Source organism: Protomyctophum parallelum, assembly GCF_964188405.1.
Source record: "Protomyctophum parallelum genome assembly, chromosome: 5".
NCBI lineage: Eukaryota > Metazoa > Chordata > Actinopteri > Myctophiformes > Myctophidae > Protomyctophum > Protomyctophum parallelum.
In genome coordinates, this window is record NC_139702.1 from 21,780,207 (window position 1) to 21,797,170 (window position 16,964).

Genomic DNA, 16,964 nt, shown 5'->3' on the forward strand with positions numbered 1-16,964 from the left:
GGTTTGTGGCATAGGCTATACATGTGTGCTTTGAGCCCGGGGAAACCCAATTACAACAGTGCATTTGAGGCAAAACCCCACCCACATTGCAGCAGTCCGACCTCATACCAGACCGAGACCCTAGCCTATAGTGGGAGGGGGTTGCATTTTCCAAACACGTGTGTGACGCATCCCCTTTTGCTTATTAAACATGGTTAGCGGTGCAGTAACAGTCTGACACACTTCCACTCAGTCAGTGTAAAGGGGAAAGGAACCCTCGGGCGTACTGTGTAGTGTACTCAGTGCAGGGCTGGCCAAACTCGTGTTGTAGGTATGGAGGATACTAAAATAACATGTACCAATGGAGTAAAAGGACAGTCCAAAATAGACCATGAAGAGCTTACACACAGCGCCGTCTGTTGTGGCACTTGCTTTAAGGGCATCAAAGACTGGATACCGGTGGATTACAAGAGAGAAATAGTCCAGGTGTTAAAACTAACCGGACCAGTGGTAAGCTTTGGTTTTGAATGATGTAACACGTGAAATAATTCAGTCTAGGCTATAAATATATTTACTATATACAATGCTTTGTTGATATTTGGCTCTTGGACTCAGTAGACTGTGTTGTGTGTAATTGTGTTTCAAGTGTCAAAAACTATAACTAATTATTCATTATTTTTTAAGTTATAAACAAATAGCATATCACCTGATAAAGTTAAACTTTTTGGGGTTGGGAAAAAGTTAAAACTCTGCCCCTAGAGGCTGGGCTGCTCCTTGCAGCCAGGCGGCAGTCATGGGCTGAGTGAGTGAGTGAGTGAGTCAGGGCTGTCAACATTGGAGTGTCAGAATTCAGGAGCTTTTGATTGTGTTGTATTTTCTGATTGTTAAATTACATTTTTGTTTGTGTTCCTCCTTAGTGAAGTCTTAAACATTACGTTTATTATATTTGTCATATTAGGCTGTAGCTGTGTCCGCTTTCGTTTTTTCCCCATTAAAGTTGGTTAATTACTTTCCATATGCAAAGCTAGCTTTGGGTACTTAGAAAAGTGCTATATACATTATTATTATTATTATTATTATTATTATTATTATTATTATTACACAGAGAGTTTTGGCTTGGGTTGTGGTTTTTAACATTACTGATTGAAGCTGAACACTAAATCACCTTTTACAGCAAATTGCCTATACAAAGAAGCATTGATGTTTGGAAGGTCACTCAAGCGCAAGAATTGCATCATGGGGTACCCAATGCCCACTACCCATGCATTCATTTCACATGTTCAAAGGCAATTCATTCTGGGATGTGTGAATGACCCAGTTAGCAGTAGTTAATTAGTTAGTAATTAACATAATTATGACCTACTGTATAGTGTATAGACACATACACTTTTTTTTATAACTCGTTTTGTTCTAACACAGTTCGACTATTATGTTCAATTTAAGTTAGTTAAGTATTTCATATAACATCAAGCATACATTATTTTTCCAAATAAACCTCAACTGAGGAGTTTTGCATTTTTAAACTGGGAATGTCTTAGACTGGGCTACATTCTAATTGCCCTAGGCCCCTAGCCGCTAGAAGTTCATCTTTCATTCGGGGCTATTTCAAATCAGGCGACTGACCTTGGGATGGAAAACTTTAGGCTAAATCAGGGTTGTCCAAAGTGCCGCCCGCGGTCCAAATGTGGCCCTGGGACAAATTGTATACGGCCAGCAGCTTCATAACTGAATAGAGGTGCATGGATAAAGTGAGTGGCAAATCAAGTGGCAAAGTGAGTTTAACTTTGTTTTATGTTGATTAATACATACAATACAATAATACTTAATACTTGATTAGGACTTTTCAGTTTGAATGTATGGACTGTCAAGGCCAGAAAGTAGTTTTTTGCAACTTAGTTAGTAGGTGTTCCCGATATAACTTCCGGGTACGATGATGATGCCCAACAGTATGGGACATTTTTCATTCAAGATGATTTTAACCTGGGTATTTTCCAGAGTATTATTTGTCAGTGTTCCTTGTATTTGTTTTCCTTATTTTTTGTTCACAGCAAACACCTGACAAAAGACCATTGATATTAAATATTGATGATGATTGAGTTAAATAGTATCATTTAAATGTGATGCATATGTATGTGACTTTGTTATAGTCCAAAGGTACATTATGTCAGAAGATGTAGTTGGCCTTTGGATGAAAAATGGTTGAAAAAGGTTTGGACACCCCTGGGATAAATGAATCGAGTTCAAAGAATGACGTAACTCTGAAACACAAATTGTCCAGTCTTCCAGTCAGAGAACTGGGCGCAATGAATGGCCAGTCTAACGATGGGAAAAAACGGTGCCCAGCTCCAGTCCAGACTTCTCAAAATGCCCACTCTTCTGGCTCCCATTTGTTGCAATGACCACACTGTGTCAAAGGACATCAGTCTCCTCTACATCAGCCTGTGCGACAGTGTCATATATATAACAAATATTCTTGCTAAACACTTTGAGATTTTCACAAATGTAAATTGCATTATAAATAAAATCCATTATTATGCAGTAAAGCCAAAGTTGGGATTTTTCTGTAAATAAGCAGTGAACCACACACGGGTTTGTCTCATAACAACATTCACAGCTCTTCCTCTTTTGTTCCCATTTAGAATCCTATATTCTCTGACTATAGCAAAGTGGTAAGGGGATTATTTTTTTTACATATTGTATATGTTTTTATGTTTCAGGTTTTGGCACAGTTGATGATCTTTCTGATCAGTATTGTCAGCACAGTGTTCTGTGGTCACATGGGGAAAACACAGCTTGGTGGTGTGGCATTAGCAATAGCGGTAAGAAAACTACTATTTACTACTTAAATCAATTCATCTGAACTTTTCAACCTGGCAGTCCTATATTGGACGTTGTCATAGGCAGACAGATATTTTCAAGTGGGTTTAATTGATGTTACTGGTATTTCCCAATGCAGGTCATTAATGTTACTGGCATATCCATTGGCAATGGCTTGGCGTCCACCTGTGACACACTCATGTCTCAGGTACCTATCCTTGACCGTGTTTATCCATTCATTTTGTTTATCTAAACGTTTGTCTCACTCCAAGAAAACAGTTCGACTGTGATCTTTTGTATCAAATGTGTTTTTCTTTTGTTCAACTTATCCCCTTGGTCATAGGCCGTATAGGCATTCACTATCGGCATGTATTTGTGTATCTCAGTGACCCACTGCGTACCTGTTTGTGCAGACTTATGGGAGCGGTAACCTAATGCGCGTGGGAGTGATACTGCAACAGGGGATTCTGATTCTGCTTCTGGCCTGTTTCCCCTGCTGGGCCGTCCTCATCAACACAGAGGCCATCCTGCTGACTGTCCGGATGAGTCCAGAGGTTTCCAGGTCAGCCTCAACTGCTTTATTATTATTTTTAGATTTACTTTTGGAATTGTCATGCTTTTTAATGTTGTTTATCCTCTCTTATGTTATTGCCTTTTCGTGCCTTGCATTTGTGTCTTTCGGACAGCTGCCATTTTGACCAGGTCTTACTCGACAAAGAGATCTCTGAACTCAAGTTACAACCTGATATAATAAAGAAATAAATGCTTTATTCAGACACAGTGAAGAGAAAGACAGGACAGAGAGTAGGGGATAGACACAGATTATACCACAGGTAGTTTCGAGGAAGCAATCTGATTAGTTGAAATAGCTCTCTACCAGTGCTTCAAACGAGCACTACCGCATACTAGGGCTTTCACTTCTAGTGATTTTTACTAGTTGACTAGTTGCCTAGTTTACTAGTCGACTAGTTGTTTAACTAGGCCTACCTATTATGTAAAAGTAAAAAAACTTAAAAACTAAAAACATATTTTTTAATAATAGTTTTTAAATAGTACATTAAAAACTGTGTACTAGCTGATTTATTATTAACTATAGTCAACTAGTACCAACAAGGTCGACCAATGGATTTACTGGTCGACCAATGGATTTACTAGTCGACTAGTTCAATTGTCGACGAGTTGCTTAAAGCCCTACCGCACACCTAAACAAAACATAAAAAAACATCTGTGCTGGGCAGTCCCCGCAGGCAGTAGCTACTAGCTAAGCTAGGTCTTTACACAGGACATGTTAGGTCGTAATGATAGTATGATACTGTCATAAAAAAATAAAAAAAATACAAATCAAATACGGTATCTTAGTTATAAGGGTAACTGTGGTATAATCGCAATATCACAATCAAGTATGTGTGTTAACGCCATTAATGGCACTTACTGCTTACGGAAACGCACACCCTCTTGTGTAATATCGTCCGGGAGTTAAACCAGGGACATACGTATCGTATGCTGTAGTATGGCATGTGGTATGCACCCTAATCATTCGGCTATCGGGTTGTACCCAGCCATAACCACTTTGGTAGTCCTATTTTGGACATCATTATATGCAAATTCAAAACTAGTGAAATTATGTAATAGAATGTGATGTACCTGCATGACAGGTATATCGCACTTTATCGCAGGTACTTACTATATAAAATATATAGTGAGTATAAAATATCATAAACTTTTATACAAGTATAAAATAATGTATACCGAATAGCCTACTGTACGTTCTTAATCTGCTCCTTCAAAAAAACATCACAGCATTGAATGAATAGATGGAGAAAGGAGTTATGTGATTCAATGCTGAGGGCAAACCTCACACCTTTGGGGGGAAGTGCGCCATTTTGAAGGTAATAAGTCACTATACCTGGCCCAACGCGGGAATCTGGTTTGCGTCCGAGCATAGGCATCACTGGCAGGCGGGGCATTACCATGCCTCAGCCATGCCTATGTTCGGACACAAACGAGATTCACGTGTTGAGCCAGGTATAGTGACAAAATTATGTATTTGTAGAAATTGTAGACATAGACAAGATGTATCCACTCTCGGTTCCTCTGACCAACTGCCATGTTGTGAATTACCCTGCTGTGTCTGTGTTTCCACCCCCTTTGGTCAACAAACGTGTGGCCAGCGGCTAACAAAGACTCCAGATACTAATACCTCAAGATGTCCCTCCAACCCTTGTTAACTTATTATTTATGTTATCTTTTTAACCTAGCACTGATCTTGTACTTGTTTTGCTTTGTTTTGTTTTGAATAAAGTTTGTTCCTATGTAAAGCAATTTGGGTATATAGAAAAGCTCTATATAAATTTGAGTTATTATTATTATTATTATTATTATTATTATTATTATTATTATTATTATTATTATTATTATTATATAGACATAGCATTCTATAGTATAGTGTTTACATATAGTTTCACTGTACAGGATGTTAGGTTTTATAGTTTACTAATGATCCTAGTTGACTATTTCTATGTATTTGATGTACTAGTCCTTACCCGTTCTAATAAATGAACACCAAATTAGGTTACAGTGTGGGTAATGTAATGAGGGAATTGTTAACGGATGAGCTTGGGTGGAGCACAAACTTATAGTATTATTAGGCAAGTGGTCTGCGTGCGGAGCATTCCCTGGGGGGGGGGGGGGGGGGGGGTCTGCAAGTGTATTCCTGGGACTCACATAAATACGCCTCTGTGTGGCTGAGACACGCTCATACGCACGCACACACACGGCACACGCCCAGTGTGTGTCGGCCAGACGCAACATTGTATAGGCCACTAGTTTGTTGTGTTGCGGCTGTAGCAGAGGAAGCATGACAGTGGGGTAACACAGAGAATGGTGGCCACTGGCCAGTGATGCTAGGGGGCAGGGGTGCGAGGTGTCGCATTTTCCCATGTAAGTCGATGGGAAATTTAAATTCACTAATAAATTAATGATTAAGTTATAAAAATTTTTTTTTTTTTTTTTTAAGATATTTTTTGCGGCTTACGCCTTTTATTGGTTTTTGAAGGGACAGACAGTAGGCTGACAGGAAACGGGAGAGAGATGGGGGGATGACATGCAGTAAAGGCCGTGTCGGGCTCGGGAGTCGAACCCGCGGCACACTGCGACTGGATTACCAGTCGGGTGCCCAGACGGTTACGCCACCGCCTGGGCCAAGTTATAATTTTTTAATGGAAAAAAGGGCTTTGTTAAGACCTCCACCTGTGTGTATGTGTGTGTGTGTGTGTGTGTGTGTGTGTGTGTGTGTGTGTGTGTGTGTGTGTGTGTGTGTGTGTGCGTGTGCACGTGTGCGTGCGCGGCATAAAGACTGGCCCAGCTATATGTGAAGATCTGCATGCCCTCTCTGCCGGTGAGTATTATCTCCCTGCTATTCCTAGTGCAATCCACCGCATCCCATCATTGCATGAACCATCGCAGAGCATTTTGTCATTGTTACTGTCTATTACTGCAGGCTGCGTTCATGTACCAACTGCAAGCGAGGTATCTTCAGAATCAGGTGAGGTTGATTACACAAAAGCTCTGGCGTTTTGTGCAATCCTGTTTAATTTCTATAATTACACAGGATCAGGGGTCATCGCCATGCTGGTGGACATACAAAATGAGTGGACAGAAACACACGAAGAGATAGCCCAGAATGACCATATCAGGTCTGTAACTCTGAGTGTGTACAAATGTATTTGGTTCCATTTGTACACTCCCAGAGTTAAGGGGGTCCTTGCAAATAATAAACCATTTGAGAACCACTAGTACTAGTTGGATTCCTAATATGCCATAGTGTCATAAGTGTTATACATAGTCTGAAGAAAACCTGGGGACTGACATTGAGCAATTGGGTCTTATTAAATTAGAAAAACATTATAATGGCGTGTAAAAAAGAAAATCAAAAAGTCCAAGTCTTTGCCACGGACACATTTGTCCGTGTACGGACATATTGATGGCTCCTGCACAGAATCGTACTGTATGTGCTATTATTACTGGGCGAGAACCTGGAACTAATGTTTTGAGAGCTTGTCATTAATTATAATTGAGAAAAAAGCTTTGGTTGGTTTACAGGGTATCATGTGGCCCCAGGTGATATGTGGAGCAATGGGCAATATTATCAACGTTGTTATCAACTACATCTTCCTCTTCCCTCTGGATTTGGGTGTTGCGTGAGTCTTCCCATTATCACGATATGCAAGAGATAATGATTATTAATGCACTGTTAATAATTCCGCATTCATTGGTAATGAGCTAAATACATTAATATTAATTGCCATCTTGGCCTTGCTGCATTGTCAGTATCAACCATTGCTTTAAGCCTTTTGAGAATCCAGAGAATTCCAGAATCTAGATAATTATTCATACTGTAGATGAAGTTCAAATTGGTTGTGCATTGGTTGATTCATTAGTAGCTCAGAGGATTAACAGGATTTTACATTGAAACATACGGTATGTTTCCTCTTGGCTGAACCAATAGTGGATCTGCAGCCGCCAACTCCATCTCCCAATACTGCCTGGCAGTGTTCCTGTATGTTTACATCTGTTGTCGAGGACTGCACAAATCCACATGGGGAGGTGAGCTCATTTTCCCTTCCAATTTGGAGAGATGGTAATTCATTATACACAACAATAATACTGTAGCTTTGTTTAAATCAAATGCTCACTTAGCCTGGATTCATTTTTCAGTGTTTGCAGTAATTCAGTTATATTGTCTGAGATCATAGATAGAGTGGTAGAATAATACGAACAGATGAAATAGGACGCCCATACACTTGCAGTGCTTGTCCCCATATGAACAAATAAATAGACGTATAAATAAGTCTTTCACCAGCTATTGTGAACATAAACCTATCGCCTATGAATGGATACAGTATATGTACAAACTAGCGACAGTGGAAATGAGACTGATACTGATAGTATTCACAGTGCTGTGTCAACTGCCAGTTGGTATATGGATTATATGTACATAGGTGTTAACTTTAAATTGAACACTGAGAACTCTCGTGTGTAATGTTTGACAACTATAGTGCCACTCTCACTGCTTAATGCAGCAGCAGCACTGACACAGCTCCAAATGGTTTAGCAATTTATCAGCTAAATGTTACCCTGTTGGTGCAGTGTATCACAGCTTTGCATTATGTATTGAGTTACAATCTGTTAAATGTGTTGAAGAGAAAACAGATTAAGTTAAATGAAATAAAATAAACCCTTTGGTGTGTGAATTCAAGTATATTTGATCTAGCACATCAGAATTGGTACAGTGAATTTATTACTCTAATGTCTGCAGAATTATGAACAGAACACAATGTTACACATTACACATTTAAAGAGCTCTAATCTAATATCTGTTTTGGGAAGAGAAAAAAATCACTACCAGCCCGTGAAATAATTTGTTCAGTCAATGATGTTATCATGTTAGTAACATACCTAGTACTAACTAGTCTAGCATAGCCAGATGCAGACGATACATGTACATACTGATATGTCTGGTTACATTGAAATCGATGTAACCACAGTCGAACCGGTTTTGAAAAACCGCGGTCGAAAAATGATGATGACATCGAAATTCAATTAAGGAACTAAGGTAAAAAAAAATATATATATATATATAAAGCATCAGAACCAATACAAACTAAGATGGGCAATCCTTCATATTGGGACAGTAACAAGAGTGTTGTTCATTGTGCATATACAGTATGGGCTGTTCAAATAAATGCTTTATTCAGACACAGTGAAGAGAAAGACAAGTAAGAGAGCAGGGGAAAGAGACAGAGTAAATGGTCCGTCCGTCCGGCCGGCCGGCCGGCGGAGAGTCAAACCAGGACATGCTGTAGAAGGCATGTGCTGCAGCTATGCAACCTAACCATTCGGTATCGGTATCTGATAACACCTCTAGTCAGGTTGAAGTTGAATGCAATTGTGTTGAAACTTCTACAATGTTACAAAAATCTTTGGCCAAAAAGAGGTTAAAGTGGCCTGCCTAAGAAAACTAACCGAAGTGTGAGGTCCTAGACTTCATCAGCCAGTAACTGAAAACTGTGTATTGTTCAGGGCCTCTAATTTGGGGCTGTCCAAAATGTTGTATGAATAAGTGTCTCTTCAAATGGTTAATAATGCCTTATCTCCCAACTCATTTGCCTGAACTATGAACATCTGGCTCACAGGTTGGACACTGGACAGTCTGCAGGACTGGGGTCCCTTTGTTAAGCTGGCCATTCCCAGTATGCTTATGCTGTGCTTGGAGTGGTGGATGTTTGAGATTGGAGGATTCCTGGCTGGTTTAATTAGTGAGGCTGAGCTGGCTGCGCAGTCGATAGTGTACCAGCTGGCCACTCTCGCTTTCATGGTAACACATTTAAAGTGAATTATCTTGAATTTAAGGCTTTACATTTACTTTTAGTCATGCCATTTCATTATGTGTCGCTTGATATAATAATACTACTCTATAGAAACAAACAAATAATAATATAGTCATAGATAACAGTAATACACTTTGGAGACATGCAATATTTAAATATGGTTAAAATAATATGTGGTACAGCATTTTTATTTTTGAGCATGAATAAATGACCACTTATAAAATGTATTAGACTAAAATTCAAGAAAAGTTTTTCTAAATGAAAGTAATGGTGCTGACTACAGGTCACAAGAACAGTAATAGTTGGTGGCTAACCATTCATAAACTGCTGTTGAGGTATGTGCAATAAGGAGATGCAACCCAATTGAAATATCACATTAAAACAATTAAGTAGTTTATGCAACACTATTCTTTTCTCTGCCTGTCTCACAGTCCCCTCTAGGATTCTCTGTTGCAGCCAGTGTACGAGTTGGTAATGCTCTTGGTGCTGGGAACACAGAGCAAGCCAAGTTGTCTGCCAAGGTCTCCGTCATCTGTGCAAGTATGAACCAATGCACAGTTTTGCACACATGCTGCCCACTTAATTACTGTATACACTCTAAAGGGAAGCTATCATGATGTTCAACATATGTGTTGTTGGGCTAATGTTCCATAACAGCTCTTCTGTGCGTCTCAAACATTACCAAAGTTGTGCTGAAAGGTTTATTGTCACTTAGTCTCTTGAGACAGACGGTTGACTCCATCAATATTCAAAGGAAAAAAGGGCGCTGTTTTTCCTTTATGTTTTGACTATGGGTTCTCAGATTGGTTGTCACTAGACATACATATTTGAATAAGTCATGTTATTTTTATTTACGCATTATATTCTTTATGCCTGATACAGTTATAGCTTCATTCTTTATTGGAGCTACTTTTGGAATCTCTAAAGATGTGATTGGATACATTTTCACCTCAGAACAGTGAGTAAAACCTCTTAAAAGATACATTTAGTAACAGTATACCAGTACCTTTCTTAGTTTCTTGTATCTACACTTTGTTCACACTGGCCGCTCCAAGTGGCAGCAGGAGGTACTGTAACGGATTTGCCTGATTTGCCATACCAAACACTACAATTATAGCTGTAAATGTGCAACATATTAGTTGCTCTGATCTTTTATATTTTCAGTCCCTTATGCGATCACATTTTTACTTGCTTACTTACTTACATACTTACTTATGCTATTTATATAGTAATAGTTTATATTATTAGTTATCTATCATTTTACTGCCTTTCTTGCCTGTCTGTCTTTTGCAATATTATATATATATCTTTTTCTTCATTAAGAATTTCTATTTCCATGTCTTTTAGAGAAATTGTTGCGCGTGTTGCCGATGTCATTATTATTTATTGCTTCTTCCATGTTGCTGATGCCATTGCGGTGAGTGAGTACTGTTCTGCAACTTCATGTTTTCATGAAGTCATCATATATTATATATTCGGTTTCATTCATTGTAAAGGGGGGGAAAATGCCATGGTAATTCAGTTCTTCTAACTTCTAGAGATATCACTTTCTCAAAATGCTGTGTATTTTGTTTTCCTCTGCAGGCTGTGACGGGGGGTATTGTAAGGGGAGCAGGGAGGCAGATGATAGGGGCCCTGTGTAACTTGATAGGATACTACTTCATGGGCTTCCCCATCGGTGCTTCCCTGATGTTCGCAGCCAAAATGGGCATTGTGGGTGAGTAGAACACCTAAGATACTACAGTACAACACAAGAAGATTATATTGTATCCAAAATTACATTTGGGCTGGTAAAACAGTGACGGTGGCCAATTTGAACTTAGAGCAGACGTAGAATACGCACATCGACGGGCTGGGTGCTGGGCTAAAAGAAACTTAAGTGAATTGGATGGAGCCCGCACACCAAAGGTACTAGCAAGACGTTCTTTATTTAAATACTGACAACGTTTCGATCTGTTAGATCTTCATCAGGTCATGTGAACATACACACAAGTTTGTGCATTTGTAATAAGGAAGTGCCCCCATTACCCTATCAAAAACACCACATTTTGGTGCCCCTCCCATCACTACAGGTGTGACTCGTCAACCCTGAGTGAGTGGGTGGGGACCCAGACATATTGATGTGAATATAGTCTGTTCAGAAGATTTAGTGCACTAGTTAAAAACATTTTAAAACCAATTTTAAAAAAACATACATGTATGTCTATATTCAAATTATCGGTACATCAACTAAAAGTGCCACATGTCCTGTACTAGGTCTGTGGGCTTAAATTTCATTTCCAATGTTATTTCTATTTGTTGCATTGTTCTCCTTTTGTAGGGTAAAACTTTGCAAAAAACTGAAAAACAGGAAAATACTGATGCAGATACATAAAGAACAATCAAGAACACTACCAAATGAACTACATAAAGACACCAAAACTATAGATATAAAGTACACACCAAAAAGAAGAAATGCATGAAAACAACAACATATGCACCAGGATGGATTTATTCAACGCAGGAGGCCACTTTTTTTATGTTGTTGTTTTCATGCATTTCTTCTTTTTGGTGTGTACTTTATATCTATAGTTTTGGTGTCTTTATGTAGTTCATTTGGTAGTGTTCTTGATTGTTCTTTATGTATCTGCATCAGTATTTTCCTGTTTTTCAGTTTTTTGCAAAGTTTTACCCTACAAAAGGAGAACAATGCAACAAATAGAAATAACATTGGAAATGAAATTTAAGCCCACAGACCTAGTACAGGACATGTGGCACTTTTAGTTGATGTACCGATAATTTGAATATAGACATACATGTATGTTTTTTAAAAATTGGTTTTAAAATGTTTTTAACTAGTGCACTAAATCTTCTGAACAGACTATATTCACATCAATATGTCTGGGTCCCCACCCACTCACTCAGGGTTGACGAGTCACACCTGTAGTGATGGGAGGGGCACCAAAATGTGGTGTTTTTGATAGGGTAATGGGGGCACTTCCTTATTACAAATGCACAAACTTGTGTGTATGTTCACATGACCTGATGAAGATCTAACAGATCGAAACGTTGTCAGTATTTAAATAAAGAACGTCTTGCTAGTACCTTTGGTGTGCGGGCTCCATCCAATTCACACAATTTGAACTTAGAACCATGTATTGAGAGCTCTCCTTGTATTTCTATTGTAGGACTGTGGACAGGACTTTTCGTCTGTGTCATTATGCAGTCCATATTCTTCGTAGTCTTTGTGTCTAAACTGAACTGGAAGAAGGCAACAGAGGACGTGAGTACTTAGACTATAGCACAGTAAAATACTGTAAAAAAGTTTTTATCCTCTCAAGAGTTACGCAAATTAACTTTTACTGTGTGGCATAATTATTCTGATGTATGCAAAATATTAATGAAACTGTCTGACTTAAGTTCTAAACCTGTCTGTAATGTCTCTAATTAGGCCATGGTGAGAGCAGGTGTCCAGCTGAAGAACAGCAAAGAGACATTCGGAATGGAAAATCTGGGTAAGTGAAGCCTCCCTTTTGCTTTCTATCGCCCTCATGAAACACCTCTACTTTGCAGGAACCGTTGTGTCTTTCTGCGATGTAAATACAAAAAAGAAACCTGACTCTGTTTCTCATTAGAACACTCCCTGGAGACCCTTGATGGTGCCGTGAACCCGACCTCTGTATCCGCCTGTGTGAGCTCCGAGGAGGGGAACACGGACCTGGAGGTGCTTGATTCCGGCCAGGGTGGAGCAACCTCCACTACAGTTGGAGTCGTTCTGTCAGTCAGACAGTTGGTTTTACGGCGTGGCTTCACAGTGTTGGTAATGGTCCTCATTCTCGCTGGCGGGGTCTTTGTCAGCGAGATTGTCACGAGACTGCTAAAATGAGTCGCCTACTGTATCGGCTTATTGGTGGCATTTGGGCAAGTGGTTGTTCAAACACCACCGTCGGATAAGAGATGCCACACTATACACACACTATGCACACTACCCTGTTTGCCTTAAAGCTACATTCCGTGACTTTTTTTAATCAGTGTGAGGGTTTTTTTGTACTGTAATCCTGGGCGCTACACTTCATCTACCAACCTGGGGAGGCAGCAGACTGACCTCATGCTTCCTTCTATGCATGATGATTCCAAGCTGCTTCTTCTCACCTGACGGGGAGTTTCCCCGGTTGGACGTAGCGCGTGGAGGGAACACGTTATTTCAACCAGTTCCTTTCCCCTCCATCAGCCGGGGCGACTGTCCAGGGGGAGATAGTTTTGAGACCAGGATTACTGCATGTTTTTTGTGAGGGTACCTTCTACCTACCCTAGGGGACACGGGGAGAACATGCAAACTCCACACAGAAAGGCCCTTTCGCCAACCCCCCCTCGCGTATAGGCACTGATGATGCGGAGGAGAGAACACGCCCACAGTGTCCCCTGCGGGAATCGAACCCAGGACCTTCTAGCTGTGAGGCGACAGCACTACCGACTGCCACCGTGCCCCCATTGAACCATTCTGAGCTATCCTGGAATCCAGACTGAGGCACTCGTTCAGCGTTTTCTTTTTCACTTGGAAAAACAAAACAAGATGCAAATGCTGAATGAATTACCTAAGATAGGGAGTCTAACTGGTTGACAGTAAATGGTGCATTTATACAGCACCTTTATCCAAGGCATAGTGCATTACATTCACCCATAGCGGCAGAAGCCATGCAAGGAATCAACCAGCACATCGGGAGCAATTTGGGGTTCAGTGTCTTGCCCAAGGATACTTCGACATGTAGACAGGAGGAGCCGGGATTCGAACCGCCGACCCATGGATCATTGGACGACCTGCTCTACCTCCTGAGCCACAGTCGCCACAGTGTAAATACATTATTTGATGGCAAACAGAGGATTTGAGGATATGCCACCATTTTTGTGTAGTTCGGACATCAATGCCATTACAGTACCTCTCAACCGGGAGAGTGACAATGAACATAAAACGTACAGATTGTAGCTTTAAGTCTGAGGCACAAATCAGAGCTAGTCTCCCTGTCAGGTATTTATTCCTTGCAGTGGAGAACATGAGTTAGTAAACATATGCAAATATTAAGGTATTTATATATAGCACCTTATAAAGCATTTAGTTTAAATGCTATTCAATGTAATAGTTGAGGTGAAAGCAAACAAACGTGATGCAATAAAATATACAGTACAATACACATACACACACACGCACACGCACACACGCACACGCACACGCACACGCACACACACACACACACACACACACACACACACACACACACACACACACACACACACACACACACACACACACACACACACACACACACATACATACATACATACATACATACATAAAACAAAAACAACTCAGACAAATACAAGGAAATACTAATTAGTCATTAGTCATGTGATTTCACACATGGTAATTACAGGATATAAGTATTTAGACAATGCTCTTTATCCCATTTAGGCATGACGTCGAAAATAATATACATTCAAAGATTTGTGCCGCATTTTCACAATGCTAAAGTATTACATAGTGCTTAGTTAAAACACCAAAAGGGGTTCCCGCCCAGAATGGGTTAATGTTGTTATGTCTTATGTACAGGTACATAAGAGTAACATAACTTGTATTTTACTAACTTGTTTGATGTTGAAACATCAGACTTTTGATTGTATGTTATGCAGTAGTATGTATGGTGTGGCATCATCATAAATGTTGGAAGTCCATCAGCTTGAAGATAAACTGATTAATTAGATTCATATAATGATAACACCAAACCAAAATACTCAGGCAAAATAACCACTTATAAAATTCAAAACCAAAGGAAAATGTATTAAAGGGATTGTGACATTTAAAACACATTTTTGTAGATTTTTTTGCTTTTTTGGCTTTTCTTGACATCAATGTCACCAAAAAAAACGAAGTTTGAACATTCTGTGTATTCTCTGCTTTCTGGACTTTTTTGAATAATTATGCAAAAATATCTCATCTGGTTGGACGGCAGGCATATACGTAGATCCCTGCTAAACCTCCGCCCCCTCCCCTCTGCTCCCTGCCTATCCTCTCTTCTCCGCCCCTCTCCTCTCCGCTTCCTCATTGTGACCACGACTTTGTTTCTTTGTAATACTTACTAATAATGGCTTCTAGAGAAAAATCAATCTGCTCTGTTGTTGGCTGTGTCAATCAACACAAGTCCTTACACTGGATACCAACTGGCCTAGATGACTCTTTTATTTTTGACGGTGACGTTCCTACCAAGTTGTCAAATAAGTGCATCTTGGGTTGACAGGAAAGGGGGAATTACCGACATCTACAGGCTAAAAGAATGTGTTTTTCCATGCCTTCTCAGGATGCAGATTAGACATACACAAAAACTCCTGGCAAGAAATACTGGAGTGGAGTTGAGTGTTCAAACTTTTTAGACACGTTTGAAGGACCATGGCCAAGACTTTTAATGTTGTTAAAATTATGTTATAAATAATGTCATAATACCTTTAATGCTCTTCAATTTGAACTCTTATTCGGTCTTCTTAGAGCCAGTTTCAAATCCGACCCTTATACCTAGTCTTTAGATGCATGTCTCTCCTGCCTTCACAATAAGCAGGTCTGAGGACTGCTTCATTACTACTACCTCTTCGTATTGCATAACCTCAGATAGTGTCAGCACACACAGCCAGGTGCTGTAGCAGATACTATAGAACTCCTCTGTTTGTATTGTTGGTCAGGTCAGAAATAATATGTCAACATAGAAAATGTATCAAGTAAAATTATTTTTGGAGTTCACTGTCTGTATACACTATACAGCAAACATAAGTCTCACCTGTTTCAGTTTCAGTAAGATAATTGGGCTTCTAATTACATATTGTAGTAGGCTAGCGTATGAAACAATACCAGTCTCAAATCTTTACCTATAACATACTATAAGGTATTGTATTGTCTTTAACTTAATTAATGAGTTGTGATCAAATGCATTGGGTTTTTTGTCTTTCTGACTGAAATGACTCCATTTTAAGTTTAATTGTCCTATTAAAGTACAGATTTACAATTAAACCTCCATTGTGTGATACTGTACATTAGGAATACCAGATCGTTTTACCAGATCGTGTAACCTTCTGCTCTCACTAGTGCAGCTAAGAAGGAACAAAATAAATAAAGTGCCATAATTCAAACGCTATAACTTATAGATACCGTTAAAATAGAAATCAATGAAAATGTTGGCCTAACTCATGTGACACCAGTGGTTTGTTTGATTGATTGATTGATTGATTTAATGAATGATTGATTGATTGAAAATTGTATTCACAGTTTGTAGAATGAGTACATTTCAAATTAAAGCACAATTCAATACAAAAACTGCTACGAGGATAAAACCAGAAAAGAACACTAAGACTTGTCAGGGTCCTCCATTTTCAATTCATCTGAACATTTAAAGACGTACAAATATGCACTTCTTTAACTTTTTTTTACAGGGGCCAGTTTCGAATAGAAGCCACCCGTACGTGTGCTTTGAGTAGCCTTTCAGTGGCCAGACATGAATCTGCCAGTGCAAAAAGAAATCCCCTCGGCTGAGTGTGATATTAATATGGCCAAGCCAGGCTACTCTTTGAGAGCGATTTTGAAGGAGTGTAGGGATTCACATTTCTTAATGGCCGTTGGTAGGGCCGGCGTAACACATTTTATAGGCGAAAGTCATTTAACCCCTTGTTTGAGCCGAATCTGGGTTACACGTGGTTTGTTGAACTCCCTCTGGTGTTGTGATTGTGGACTTTGTTGACATTAAGGAAATATTTTGACGTATT

General features: G+C 39.5%; 1 protein-coding gene across 1 annotated transcript; it reads left to right on the plus strand.

The window, feature by feature from the left end:
• Positions 1-357: 357 nt before the first annotated feature.
• Positions 358-14,396, plus strand: LOC310858454 (multidrug and toxin extrusion protein 1-like). Its single transcript, XM_083764572.1, has 16 exons — positions 358-489; positions 2,697-2,798; positions 2,936-3,004; positions 3,210-3,358; positions 6,151-6,193; positions 6,296-6,340; positions 6,898-6,995; positions 7,304-7,401; positions 8,991-9,172; positions 9,617-9,725; positions 10,068-10,143; positions 10,533-10,602; positions 10,770-10,902; positions 12,353-12,447; positions 12,616-12,679; positions 12,800-14,396. The coding sequence occupies exons 2-16, from the start codon at positions 2,712-2,714 to the stop codon at positions 13,048-13,050; spliced, it is 1,569 nt and encodes a 522-aa protein (XP_083620698.1). The 5' UTR covers positions 358-489; positions 2,697-2,711; the 3' UTR covers positions 13,051-14,396.
• The last annotated feature ends 2,568 nt before the right edge of the window (positions 14,397-16,964 follow it).

Excerpts from the sequence above, each read along its gene's own strand:
- LOC310858454 (XM_083764572.1), top strand. The coding sequence starts at position 2,712 with ATGATCTTTCTGATCAGTATTGTCAGCACAGTGTTCTGTGGTCACATG. Across the intron at positions 3,359-6,150 it reads ATGAGTCCAGAGGTTTCCAG|ACTGGCCCAGCTATATGTGA; the intron begins GTCAGCCTCAAC and ends CGCGGCATAAAG. Across the intron at positions 6,996-7,303 it reads CCTCTGGATTTGGGTGTTGC|TGGATCTGCAGCCGCCAACT; the intron begins GTGAGTCTTCCC and ends CTGAACCAATAG.